The sequence below is a fragment of the Malus domestica genome, chromosome 02 (assembly GCF_042453785.1).
Source record: "Malus domestica chromosome 02, GDT2T_hap1".
In the NCBI taxonomy this organism is placed as follows: Eukaryota; Viridiplantae; Streptophyta; class Magnoliopsida; order Rosales; family Rosaceae; genus Malus; species Malus domestica.
The window spans coordinates 13,593,261-13,607,047 of record NC_091662.1 but is presented as its reverse complement, the minus strand read 5'-3'; the positions used below and the strand labels follow the sequence as shown (position 1 = coordinate 13,607,047).

At 39.4% G+C, this 13,787-nt stretch overlaps 2 protein-coding genes across 4 annotated transcripts; both read right to left on the bottom strand.

The window, feature by feature from the left end:
* Positions 1–536: 536 nt before the first annotated feature.
* Positions 537–1,649, bottom strand: LOC139191178 (uncharacterized). Its single transcript, XM_070811747.1, has one exon. It carries the CDS (start codon positions 1,647–1,649, stop codon positions 537–539), a length of 1,113 nt encoding a protein of 370 aa, XP_070667848.1.
* A 6,035-nt stretch (positions 1,650–7,684) lies between these two features.
* On the bottom strand, positions 7,685–12,748 carry LOC103402680 (probable disease resistance protein At5g66900). Of its 3 annotated transcripts, none has more exons than XM_029098190.2 (6): positions 11,514–12,398; positions 10,498–10,829; positions 9,877–10,235; positions 9,542–9,753; positions 8,415–9,252; positions 7,685–7,824 (listed from the first exon to the last, which is right to left on the bottom strand). In XM_029098190.2, exons 1-5 carry the CDS (start codon positions 12,154–12,156, stop codon positions 8,417–8,419), a joined length of 2,382 nt encoding a protein of 793 aa, XP_028954023.2. In that variant the 5' UTR covers positions 12,157–12,398; the 3' UTR covers positions 7,685–7,824; positions 8,415–8,416. The 3 variants fall into 3 exon arrangements, with proteins under 3 accessions (XP_028954023.2, XP_070664788.1, XP_028954012.2); XM_070808687.1 differs by lacking the exon at positions 7,685–7,824 and adding an exon at positions 12,428–12,748 and having other exon boundaries at positions 8,145–9,252; positions 11,514–12,165; XM_029098179.2 differs by lacking the exon at positions 7,685–7,824 and having other exon boundaries at positions 8,145–9,252; positions 11,514–12,421.
* Between the last annotated feature and the right edge of the window lie 1,039 nt (positions 12,749–13,787).

Sequence of the window (13,787 nt, the reverse complement as noted above, 5' to 3'; positions counted from 1 at the left end):
CTCTACGGGGGTAAAGGTCTTCTTCTTTGATTCTTTCAACATTTGCACAGTGCATCGTCGGGATGAAACCTGGTCAGACTTGATCTCTCCGACTCCTCTTCCCGGGATGGGAAATCGAATTTTTTGATACTTGACGGAAGTGACCGCATCCAGGTTGATCAACCAAGGTCTCCCAAGAATCCCATTGTAGGGAGACGGGTCACTTACGATCGTAAATGTTTGCTTTGAGACGATTGGCGGTGTTTTTACGTCAAGTGTGATATGACCGATGGCAGTTGAGGTGTGTCTGTTGAATCCAGTAAGTACTTCTGCCCGGCGTATGATTGTACTTTCTAGGCCCATCTTTTGAATGACCGAAAGTTGAAGTAGGTTGACTGCACTTCCATTGTCAACCATCATCCTGTCGACTATAGCATGGGCTAGTTGGACAAATACTACTAATGCATCGTCGTGTGGGAAGTCAACTTCTTCCGCATCCTGTTCCGTGAAGCCAATGATAGGTCCAGGTTGGGTATCGACTGCTTGAACTTGTGAAATTAGTAAAGCCTGCTGGATCTTCCTCTTTTGGAGTTATTAGTGGCCCCCAAGTGCTCGGATTCAGCGAAAATGCCATTGATTCGAATCATCTTAGTTGGTGGCTCCTCATCTCCGTCTGCATTCCTTTTTGGCTGCTCAGCTGGCTTGTCCAAATATCTATCGACTTTCCCTTCTTTCACGAGTTTCTCTAGGTAGTTCTTCCAAGTGAAGCAGTCGTTGGTTGTGTGACCAGGACCTCGGTGGAATGCGCAATACTTGGTGTGGTCCAACTTAGAAGTATCTCCTTTTGACTGTTTCGGCAATTTGAACCATGGTTCATTCTTGATGTCACGAAGGATTTGATGAATCGGAATTGAGAATTTAGAATAGTTATTGGTTATCAGGCCTTCTTTGGTTAAGGGTCGATCCCTGCGCTTGACCTCCTGCCTGCCCTTGTTGGGTTGCTTTTCATCCTTCTTTTGAGCAGCTGTCAACTCTTTTCGAGGCTGTTCGGGAGCCTTTTCTACTTGTCGAGCCTCGTCCCAAAATGCATGCTTCTCTGCCAAAGCAAAGGAATCTGCTAGAGTTAGGTCTTCTTTCATGATCATTTCTCCAAACAGTGGGTGGTCTGCTGGTAGTCCTTTTTGGAAGGCTGCACTTGCTATCGAGTTATCGCATCCGACGATCTTCGCCTTCTCTGCTTTGAATCTCTTCACGTAATCGCGAAGTGACTCTTTTGGGTTTTTCTTTACGTTGAACAAGTGATCGGACTTTTTCTTGATCGAACGATAAGATGAGTATTCTTTGGTGAAAACCAAGGAAAGATCATCAAAATTCCGGATGGATCGTGCCGGCAAGGTATGAAACCAATCTTGTGCCTCACCTTGTAAAGTAGTGGCGAATATTTTACACATAAGGGCGTCATTATTCCGATAGAGGACCATCGCACTTCGGTAATGCTTCAAGTGTCTTTCGGGATCCCCATCTCCTTTGAAAGATGTGAAGTGCGGCATGCTGAACTTGCGCGGAGGCTCTGCCTGCTCGATTTCGTCCGTGAAAGGTGACCTACTTATGTTGGACATATATCGCCTTAGTGTTTCGTCAACCATTTCGTTGCGTCGGAAATCACGCATCCGTTCATTGAAAAACCTTTCTACCTCTTCCTGGATTTGTCTTTGTTGGGGTAGCGGAGTCTTCGGCTGCCCCTGGTCTCAACCTACTGGTCTAGGCTGCTCCTCTACGCGCTCAGCTCGTCTATGTCGTGGCTGCGGTGTATGAGATGGATTCCTAGCAGGCGAAGGATTTTGCGGGCTGCCAGTTGAACTAGAATCGGACTAAACGATTGTTTCCTTCGATTTGTCAGGCTGCCTACTCCGATGTGATGTGAAGGATACTCCTTGCGGGCCTAGCCGCGAATGAATACTTTGTCTGGAAGGCTGCCCATGTTGATTATCAAAGCGTGGCCCCAACCGTGAATGTATACTTGCCCTTGGGCCTAGTCGAGAGTGCACGCTCCTCCGTGCGCTAAGACGGGAGTATATGCTATCTTGAGGGCCCAATCGAGAGTGTGCACTGCCTGAATGCTCCATTTGTGGTTGGTTAAGTGGCTGCTTTCCAGGACGCTGCTTGAGAGGTTCCTCGCCTGCCTTTGTCCTACTTCGGGATATTTCATCTGGGGTACATTGGATCTCAGTGCGTTGCAGAAGTTGATTCACCAAGGTTGTTTGTTGTGCAAGGGCACTCGTCAACTCTATGACTTGTCGGGATAAGTTTTGTTCGCCATTCGGATTAGAAGAACTTGGGTGGAATGCACCTCCTTGAACAATAGAAGGGTGATTGGCTCCAAGTACGAGATTTGAGTTGGGGAATGTCAAACCTGCGGAGAAATGTGGTGAAAATGCCCCAGCCTCGATGATTGGTCCGGATGGTTGAGATTGTCCCGGGCCGACTTGAGCAGCTTGGGAAACCTTGAGAGCAGGCTGGGTTGCCGGAGCAGGCTGGATCAGTGGAGCAGGCTGGATCACGGGAGCAGGCTGCTCAGTGCGTGGTGCATGCGAATGCGAAGTTTGGGCTTGGGCCCGTGCAAACTTGGATGGCACGGCTTGGGCCACGGTGGAACCTCGTGGTGGTGGTGCCACTCTGCTTACGACCGTATTTTGCCTCGTGGATCTTTTTGCACGAGAGTCTTTTACAAGTATGGATTTCAGCTCTCAATGAAAGCACCAATTTGTGGATGCAAATTTTCACCTCTTCGATCTTGGACGATTTTGCACCTACAAAACAACTAGCACCTTAGGTTAAGGCCAAAAGCCTCACGCGCCCACGATGAATGGAGGGGGACTTTGGTTGAAGAACCTCCGATGCCAAAGTTAGAATTTTAGAGAGAAATAGTGTTTAGAGTGTTTTGGAATTTTTGTAAGAGGTTTGGAATGAGTGTTTGGTAAAAATGGGTGACTATTTATAGGACTAAGTTGGTCCACTTTTTCAAGAAAGTGGCCGGCCCCTTTGTGTGTTTTTTGGTGAATTTTGTGGTTTAATTAGTCACTTTATTGGCTAATAAAATATGATAGAAATAAATGGGAAGTTACCAAATTGAATGACTAGCTTTATTTGGGTAATAAAGTGGAGGAAATCAGAAAAGGTAAGGAAAAGAAGGGAGGGAATGTGGCCGGCTACTAGGTGGGAGTTTTAGGTTTTATTTTAGGTTTAATTAGCCAATTAATTGGCTAATTAAATATGAAAGGAAATGTTTTAGTACTTTATGGTATTGATTGGCTAATAAAAGGGAAGAAATGATGGAAAAGGTAGAAAAAATGTGATGGATTAGGTTTTGAATGGGATAGCCGGCCCTATACTATTTTTTAGGTTTGAGTGGATGTTTCAAATTGATAATTAAGGGATGATTTTAGGAGATATGGGAAGAATATATTATTTAGATAATTAATTAACTAAATAATATATTAGAGAAATTAAGTTTTGGAAATAATTACCTAAAATAAGATAATTTGGAATTGGTTACCTCTTCTGGAGCATTTTTGAATTGGTTGACGATGATTACCCACTACTTGCGCGTAGGAATCCCGGTATGCCTCAAGGGTATTTTTGTCCTCTTTCGTTCAAAAGTCCACGTGTCGCCTAGTGAATATTTTTGGCTCCACAATAAGGACTTAAAGAACTACACATAAAGTTTGATCGTCGGATTACAATAGTAACTTTACTCTCTACACCAGCACAAAACAATAAAAAAGAACCAAGACTTCGGGATTAGCCATCAACTATAAAGTAGGTTACTTCCTTTCCGCTCAGAACGATTAGAAAGAGATCATTTTCCAATAAAACAACAATTCCCAATCAATATCTCTCAATTTTATTAAATGATAAAAAAGATAATAAAGAATACAGACGAGAGGAAGTATTAACAATTAATAAAGGAGACCATTGACTCAATTATTTTTTAGATTGGATGGATGATAATGGAAAAGTGAGACTCTTAAATTTGTAACCCAAAATAAAGAGATTCAAAAAACAAGCAATACAAAGTTCAATTTTCTCTTACGTTGTTGGTGATCAAGCAAGGTAGGATAAACAAAAAAAAGTTCAACTAACCGTTGAGGGAGACTGATGTAGTAACCAAGGCTCTTATGCAAGTATTGGAATCTACCAAGGGTCATGCGTTTTGGAACCATCAAATATATTTAATTGAGTTTTAGAACGACACAAATAATTTAATCATTTAAGAACATTTTAAATATTTTTGGGGTGGAGCAAAAGTTCAATTCGGTATCATCCGACCAAGGCTCTCATGCAAGTATTGGAATATACCAAGAGTCATGAGTATTGGAACCATCAAATATATTTAATTGAGTTTCATTGTGTTGTATTCCTTGTAAATATATGTACTAAACCCTTGAGAAAGGAGACTTGAATGAATTAAAATATATTTGCTTAGTGCAATCGAAGTGAGTTGTTTTTCCTTCTAAAATCAAGCAGTTGACTTGGTCGTGTGAGCGACTTCACGATTAGGTATGTTGAGCGAGTTTTGTTGCCCCTGGTTAAGCGATTCCCAGGTTTCTATCCCCTATCTTTTCTGTTGCATTAGAAGATCATGGGGATTCCCAGGTCAACCAGGGGCAACGGAAATTTTGGAGTTTGAGCGCGTTGTATAGTACGCACAGTCGGCTCAGATCGGCTGAGTTGAATCCAGTAACTATTACTTTTACCTAGCTTATTGACCTACCAAGCAAATTGCAAAGCTGCTTTCTAGGAAACTCCGAAAAGAATATATTGATTTTGCCATTGACTGACCAAGAAAAAGCTTCACATAAGAGCAACTCCAGTGTAGGAGCCCTCCCTCCAGGCTATTCACTATTTAATCCACCCAATGAACAGTAACCGCCCTTAATAAATAGTGCATTCCCCTGGCAATTGTCTTTTGCATCTCCACCCCTGCACTGAATAGCCGGGGCAATTGGCAATAAAATATTAGTATTTTATTTATTTATAAAATAATACAAAATCATTTTTAATTGTTTTCCTTTTTCTTTTTTCCTATTCCTTTTCCATTTCATTTTTCCAAACTCAACCGACAACCATTCTCTCATTTTTTTCCAGAACACTCTTCATGTTTCCTAGCCCTCTGTCTCTCATTTCTCTCTCTCTCTCTCTCTCTCTCTCTCTCTCTCTCTCTCTCTCTACGACGCAACCCCCTCATTTCTGAAACCGCTCTCTCTCTTTAATCTCTCTCATTCTCTTGCATGCATCATCAGATCACAATTTTGGTGCCGAAATCGCATGCTCCGAATCTTCCGTCAACTCCTTCTCCTCCTCCACCGTGACCACCGCTGGAGCTAGAGAGGATGGGGATAGTGGACGAGATCGGCGAGATGTTGGAGGAGTTCGAGGCTCGACAGAAAAAAAAAACATTAAAACAGGCGTCTGACGTCAGCTAACGTCAGACCCACCTCAGGCTCTCGGGCCGGCGAGAATCGACGGGCCTGGCGCTCGGGGGTGCTCGGGCTCCCTCGCCAGCCAACGCTGGACTTCCTCCCTCGGGCAATCAAGCCCTGTTCCGGAGCCTGTCCCTCGAGCAGGAGCTCCCGCTGGAGCTGCTCTAACCAAAATATCACACTCATGGCTTCCGACAAGAGAGTAATTACAATGCAATGATCCAAAGATAAATTTTAATATAATAAAAATAATATTTGAAATAATTTAAAATTTTAAAATTATCCTGCAACTTGTATCGTTGATATGATGAAACCTGCATCTTTTTCTTTTTCCAATTTTGTGGACCACAACGCAAAACAGTTGGTGTGTATTGGGGATTTCTTCTTTTTATTTCTTTATGGACAAGGAATCCGCCTACCAGAAACCCATTTTCCATTCCTTTTTCTGAAAATTGTTGTGTTCACTCGCAATCAGTCGCAAGTTGGAACCTTTCAATTGGTGTATTCAATTAGGAATTTCGTATTTTTGGCGGTAAACAATCAAACTTTATTTTAAAAGAGCAAAACTCAAAACTTAATTCATTCATTCAAAACTTTATTTTAAAGAGACCATTGACTTACTCTATTTGTTTCTTTGTTGGAAGAATGATAATAGATAGACGAGTCGAACTATACTTCATATAAAGTTTGGTCGTCAGATTACAGTTATAGCTTTATTCTCTAAACCAGCACAAAATAGTAAAATGAACCAAGGCATTGGGATTAGCCATCAACTATAAAATAGGCTACTTCCTTCCTACTTAGAGCAATTAGAAAGAGCTAATTCCAAGATAGAACATCAATTCTCAATCCCCTATCTCTAAATTTTATTAAACAATAAAAAAGAATACTCAAGAATACAAGTGCGAGGAAGAATTTAAAAAAAAAAAGACGATTGACTTGACTCTGTTTATTTTTTTTTGGTCGGATGATAATATATTAGGCGAGTAGAAGTACATATAAAGTTTGGTCGTCGGATTACACAAGACACTAAAAAGGAACCAAGACTTCAAGATTAGCCATCAACTATAAAGTAGGTTACTTCATTTCCGTTCAGAACGATTAGAAAGAGATAATTTCTCAATAAACAACACTTCCCAATCCCTATCTCTGAATTTTGTTAAATAATAAAAAAGATAATAAAAAAATACAAACGAGAGGAAGCATTAAAAATTAATAAAAAGAGACCACTGACTCAATTTATTTTTTAGATTGCATCTAATTTAGCCTAAGAATGACATCGACGGCCCCCTGGCCACTCGCCACCGCACGCGCCGAAGTGGGTGGCGGTCGGCCGCCCCGACTCGTCGGAAAATCCAACTATTTCTTAAAATTACCAAATTTTACAGAAATGAAGATCTCAATGAGTAGAACAAGTTTTATACATGTGGCTAAGTCCAATTTAGCCGGGAAAGGCTCCAATTTCACTCAAACCTGCCGGAAACCCTAAGATGGGTGTTCTTCGATTCGACTTCCTCGATGTTCCAACACCCCTACAACTGCTTGGGTCTTGTTCTTGGGTCCAAGAGGAGTTGATTAAGGGTGGTGGTGGGTGGTGAAACTCGCCGGATCAGAGGAATCACAGTCAAACACCTCCGGTGATGTTCTTCGCGTTTTTGGGCCTAAAACTCTTCAATCTTGAGCGAAGATGGAAGAAGAAAGATTGGGGAAGATGTTGCAGGTGGTGGATATGGTGTTCCACAAAATAAAGTGGCAGAAATTGGCCAGATTTTGACCGGTTTGGGTGTGCAGGTGCACTGCCCGACATGAAGGTTTCTTTTTTTTTTTTTTTTTTCCTTCTCCCTTCTTATTGGTTCTCCTTTTCCTCTCTTAAAATTGATTGGTTACCACTCCCACAGGGTGAGAGTTTGAATTAATTTATAACTAAACTTTAAATAACCAATTTCAAATGTCTGTAACTATACCGATATAATCCGGACTCGCAAACAGCTTTCACCTATGCGTTCGTACCAACGAGTACTACACAAATGCGCTAAGTGAATAAGTCATACATTTCTCTACACGTTGGTCAATGAAAGTCAAAACTTCACTTCTAGGGCATTTTCGTAAACTCCTTCTTTTAAAATTTATAAAATCGTAGAACTAGAGACGGGTTGTCACAACTGACTCAATTTATTTTTTAGATTGGATGGATGATAATGGAAAAGTGAGACACTCTTAAATTTGGAACCCAAAATAAAGAGATTCAGAAAACAAGCAATGCAAAGTTCGATTTTCTCTTACGTTGTCGGTGATCAAGCAAGGTAGGATAAACAAAAAAAAGCTCAATTGACTGCGGAGGAAGACTTGGAAATTAACCAGGAAACTGCATCACCATGTCTGGGAATCTTTCATATGGTGACAGAGAAAATTTTGTTTCTTATCCAACTAAATTGAGAAAGCAAGTTTCGAAAGAAAACAAAAGCATAGAGAAAGACAGACGAAAGTTTTGAACCAATGAGCAATGATTGATTAAATATTTAACCATTATTTCTACGTTGCAGTTAATTCACTTTCGGTCGAGCACTACTGATCATATTTTGACAATATGGTAAACCACAACTTAGATAATCTTTACCAAAGTAAGCAACCAAAAAAAACAAAACATATAGATATAACCAAATGCATAATTAACATATTAGGTGCAGTTAGAACACATTTTGTTTCGTATAATCCAAGAAAATATAATACACATTATTTATGTTGTGTAAAACAATAACATGATGATTATACAAAAAAACAACACCACAAAATATCTTAAGACTCAAGAGAGTTTGAAATAAATAGTATTACAAAAACTCTTATGATGAAACATAGAAATTGGACAGAACCAAGAACGAAACATTTATTGAGAAAAACAATGCAACACAAATCAGAAACATGTTGCTCCAACATTTATTGAGGAAAGACAGGTCTCATAACTGAGGCTTTTCGAGCCAATTCAGACTGGATTTTTCTTTTGTCACCTTGATTTTGTCTCTGGCTAAGAAGGAATCCCAGAAAGGTTTCTTCTCTTCATCACAAATCACTTCCTCTAACTGCTCGTCAAGATCCCACACTGATAGAGGCAACTCCTCCAATCTTGAGCATTGTCCCATGTTGATCTTTCTTAAACCTCTCATCTTACCAATGCCTTCAGGCAACTTCCTAATGCCGAAACAATTATACATGTCAAGGCAGCGCAACTTAGTGAGGTTTTCAATTGAAACCGGAAGCCTTACCAACTCTGTACAGGACCTTAGTCTCAATACATCCAATTTCTTCAGATTTCCGATCTCTTCAGGCAAGCAAGATAGCTGATGGCAGTTGGTGATACTAAGCACCTTCATATGAACAAGATCACAGAGCTCGGCAGGCAGTTCCACCAAATCATCGCAATAGTCGATATTCATTTCCTCTAGACCTGGCCAGGCATCAGAAATTTTGATGGAACAATTGTGGAAAGCTTGACCCATATTACACATGAATAACGATATCTTCTTTAGACTCTTCAATGGTACCCAGTTCTTGGTTATGGAATGAATTGAAATGCTCTCTAATCTGATTCTCTTCAGATTTGATAATGATTCCAGAAGATTAAAATTACTCAATTCAGTAGGTGATAAACCATAGTTTGTGACTATTAGAACCTTCAGTTTGTCAATTTTCTGCACAAATTCAGGTAAGGCATTGTTCTCTGTCTTAAAATTCAAAACTAGAACCTCAACTTGTGGTAGATGAACACTCTGCCATTGTGTTGGGTACGTTCCATCTGCAAACAATATGCTACGAGATATGAGTAGGTGAGAATTAAATGAAACTTTACTGCATATTTTAGCGTGTGTGTCTGTGTGTGCACGTGCATTTGCGTGTGTACATATGCATGTACTTGTTTATGTGTTGATATGTGTGGAGAAAATAAATGATAGTGCTATTCAAATCTGAGTGTGTGTGTGTTTGGATGTGAGCACGCACGAATGCGTATGTACGTGTGTGTACATATGCTGGTCATAGGTAGATGCATGTATATGCATTTTATAAAGAGAGAGAGATGGGACCACCAGAGGAGATAGATAATAGGCGAGCATTGATGGGTTGAGACTTCTGCTCCCTCAACCACTTGGGTTGATTGCGTCCACTTACGACAATCAGTCTTTTTCTATCTTCTATTGGGTCTAGTTTCGCAATGTAGATACCCAGATCTCTAAGCATATCATGCTGGCGAACAAAGTGTTCGCTATAGTAGTTATCCAGAATCGCCATATTCTCATTCCTGGTAACAATGCAAACTCAGTCAGTTGCAGACTTGCAGTTGTATATTATGGTAGGAGCTACTCATGAATATAGAAATTTTCAAAGAGAATATTGTACTGGAGAAGCATAAAATCTTGCGTACCTAGTGATCACAAGATTTGCCAGACCTTTCCTGGCGAGCTCGTGGAGGTTCTTGATGGACCGAAAGTCCCCATCTAGCATATATAACTCTGACCACATATCAATGAAAGCAGCAGCAGAGATTCTTTGATCTTCAGGAAATGAAACAAGGTCCATGAAACATTCCCTGATGATAGCCTCTTTGTCACCTAAGGCATCTATGCTACTTTTAAGGCAAAGAAGCAACTTAGTCTCATAATCAAGAATAGAATCTCTACGCCAGTCTTCTAGTCTTGAAAGCCAGGATTCTGCTGCTTGTCCACTAAGTGAGTTCCCGGTCACTGTAATGGCAAGCGGAACTCCCTTACAGTGCTTTAGTATCTGCAGGTTAGTTGTACCAAATGATGTCAACCACCATCTGAGTTGCAGACTGTAAGTTCAAGTTTCGTTTAACATCTCAATGGTTTCATGAAAATGGTTAATGACTACCTACTTATCTTGATTGTTATTTTAGTTTTAGTTCTTAATTAAAATCATATGTGATTCGTGAATGATCATTTGCACGTTCATATGGTAAAATGGGTGTTCGCTTCTGTGCCTTGATAAGTATATTGTGTCATGAATTGCATAGTGAGAAATAAACCTCTCTCAGGAGATCTTCTGGAACAGACAAGCTATCTCCCAGGGCTGCTGAATGACGCAAAAGAGTCATTGAATCTTTATAATTCAAGGGTTTGAGTTTATATGGAGTGCCAAATCCTGGAAATTCAGATCTCGATGTCACCAAGATCTTGTAATTTCGCAATTTCAATTCAACAAACTTCTGAAGAACAGAGTTGGACCAAACATCATCCAGGACCAGCAGTAAAGGATCTTGTCCTGCTTCCTGAGACTTCATGCGTTGATATAGCTTTTCTACATCTGAGTTGGGGTGTACCGAAACAGTGACAAAGAATATATTTTCCTTGAATTTATCTATCAAAATACAATACAAGAAATAATTTAGATAAATGTGTAAACAAAAAACAATACACGATGGTAACATTAAAGGTCGTACCCAGTGCACAAGGCTCCCGCTTTACGCAGGGTCTGGGAGAGGTGAATGTCGGCTAGCCTTACCCCCATTTATGGAGAGGCTGCTCCCAAGTCTCGAACCCGAGACCTACCGCTCATGGGCGAAGGCACTTGCCATCACACCAAGTGCGACCTCTCTACACGATGGTAACATTGAGGTAGAAAAAATTAAATCTTGATCTCAAGTACAGCCCTAGTATATGCAAAGAGTATGAAACGAGTAAAGTATTCGTAATGGAACGTAGTCCAATCATGAAGCTAGTGTAGTAAATTCCTACTCATGAGGTTTTCCATTTATATTCCTGTAAGACTCAGATGTGAACCGTAATGGGGACGATTCTTTACTGATATACCACAAGTGTCTTGGCAAAAAGAAAGCTTGAATTTTGAAACCAGATATCCAATAAGACATAATATTCAAGCAATTGAAATATTACACTTGTGGATTAACTTTGGTGTTATATATATCCGAAGCTGGGTTTGATTTGGTATTAAATCAAATTAATTCATACAAAAGGCTTCAACTCAACGAACGACATCTATAACACTTCTCAATTAATTAGCAATTAGAAAGTATTATCATACCTTTGACTTCCTCATCTTGACAGAATTTCGTTGCCAATGTGGTTTTCCCCCATCCTCCGGTAGCAGTCAGCACTAACATTGAGACATCGTCCTTAAGAAGCATCTCCTTCAAATCCCTCAAAGGCTCATCCAATCCAACTGTAACACGTGGAAGTTCTGGAACTGAACCAAATGTCTCCCTTGAAACAGCCAAATGTATCCCCATATTCGATTCAATTCTGCTGATCAGCTTCTCCATATTCCTCACCGAAACCGTGCTTTCCTTCACATCCCTTATTCCCTGAACGTTTAGTATTTCCAGAAATCGTTGAAGAGATCCATCCCAGTCAATCAGCCTGTTGGCGTATTTGTATCTTTTGTACATGCTCCACCATCGAACCTTTTTGCACTTCTGAACGAGCTCTACGCCCTCCTCCAAATGTACTTCCAAGTTTACCAGTTCCTTATCCGATAGATCCAATTTCTTGTAGGATTTTTCTATATATTTCAACCATGGTGCCAAAGAGTCTAACCTGGATTTGATGCCTTTGAGGAGGGGCTTAAAAATTACATTCTTGGTAATCAGCTCATCGAGGACATCATCCAGCACATTGAACGATGTTCCGATAGCAGCCCCGCCGATAAGGCCGGCTGCTCCACTCATTCCTTGATTCTTAACAACAAAAACCAACACCAAAATCAGAAAAAACTTACAAAAGTAGAGGAAAATTGGCCGAAACGATCATTTTTCACCCAATTGCGGAAATTATCAGTTTTCAGTATGTCGCCGATACTTGATAAGAATTACGAATTTAGAAACCGTAGAAAAGTGAGACACATAAATTTGGTTTCCAAAATAAAGAGATTAAGAAAACAAGCAACACAAAGTTAGGGTTTTCTCCAAACTGTCTGGGTTTTGGCATATAAATACTTACTATCGAAGCTCGAAAGAAATTTCGGGGTTGTAGCGCGTTGACTTCAACAGTAGCTGCACCAGGAAAATTTCCGAGTTGGAGTGTGGAGGGAGACTTGGAAATTCACCACGAAACCAACTTTCACAGTAAGAGAGAGACCATATTATTAAATTGTGAAACCAACTTTCGAAAGGAGACAAAAGTATAAAGACAAACGAAAGTGTTGAATCAATACGGTCCTGATCACATGATCCCTAAGAAAATAATTCGACGATGATCATTTTCCTCAATTTTTACCATTCTTTCTACGTTGCAGTAACTGCTCTTCAGTCGAGTAGTACCGATCATATTTTGAAAATTTAAACTTTGCAATATCGACGATATCAACTGTATTATCTTATAAATGGCATATTGATTATATGTATGCATTAAATTAAAATATGGTAAACTACATCTTAAAATATCTCAATATATAATATCTAGAGTAATGCTAGAAAAACTAAATATATAGATAAATTTTTTTCTACTTCCTTGTTTGATTGATCCAACACCTCTTTGTACTTGGCTATGTCTTTGATCAGCGGCTTTAACCCTTCTAGCGTGGAATCGAGATCTCCGAGGAGCTCTCTAAACATCATAGTCTTGTCCTCGACATCCTTAACAACCTCATACAGCACAGTAAACAAGGCCCCTACAGCAGCACTTGCAAAAAGCTCCCCAACTCCTCCCATTCCAGCTTCTCTCAAACAAAAACCGACACCGAAAAATCCGAAAACTAACTTGTAATAATTTCAATCAAAACTTAGAGACAAAAGAAGAACAGAGCCGTATGAAAAACCCAAATAAAAAAGCTCTCTTGATACAAGGAAGAATCCGATTCTGCTTCAATGGGAGGCTAATAATTCTCGTCACGTGACATTGTATATTTAATCAATGATAGAAAAATTACATATGGTATATTTATGTTTTATGCCTAACCTTTGTATCATATATTTATATTTTTAGTTTGTACCCACTTTTAATTTGCAACATTTTTTTAAAATTTGTAGTATTTTCTTTTTAGTTTTATTTTGTGCCCATGTATTAATTTCTTTTAGGGCCTATATTTTTTTAAAATTCATTTGTACTCATAATTTTTTAATCTTTTATATGTACCCTAATTTATTTATAATGTACCCATTCTTCTTTATTAATGTACATATGTGAAATGTACCAATTTTTTTAACACTATGGATACATTATTTTGCCATTTATTATTTCTTATTTTTACATAGTATTATAATGAGGAATTTTAAATTTATAGGATTATAAACTCATAAAATATCAAACAATTAATGTCAAAACTATGAAAATATAAATATTAATAGTAATATAATGAGGT

Coding starts and splice junctions, on each gene's coding strand:
- LOC139191178 (XM_070811747.1), bottom strand. CDS start 1,649: ATGCGTGATTTCCGACGCAACGAAATGGTTGACGAAACACTAAGGCGA.
- LOC103402680 (XM_070808687.1), bottom strand. CDS start 12,156: ATGAGTGGAGCAGCCGGCCTTATCGGCGGGGCTGCTATCGGAACATCG. Junction 10,830..11,513: donor TCAAGATGAGGAAGTCAAAG/GTATGATAATAC, acceptor GTATTTTGATAG/ATAAATTCAAGGAAAATATA. Junction 9,754..9,876: donor GCAAATCTTGTGATCACTAG/GTACGCAAGATT, acceptor CATTGTTACCAG/GAATGAGAATATGGCGATTC.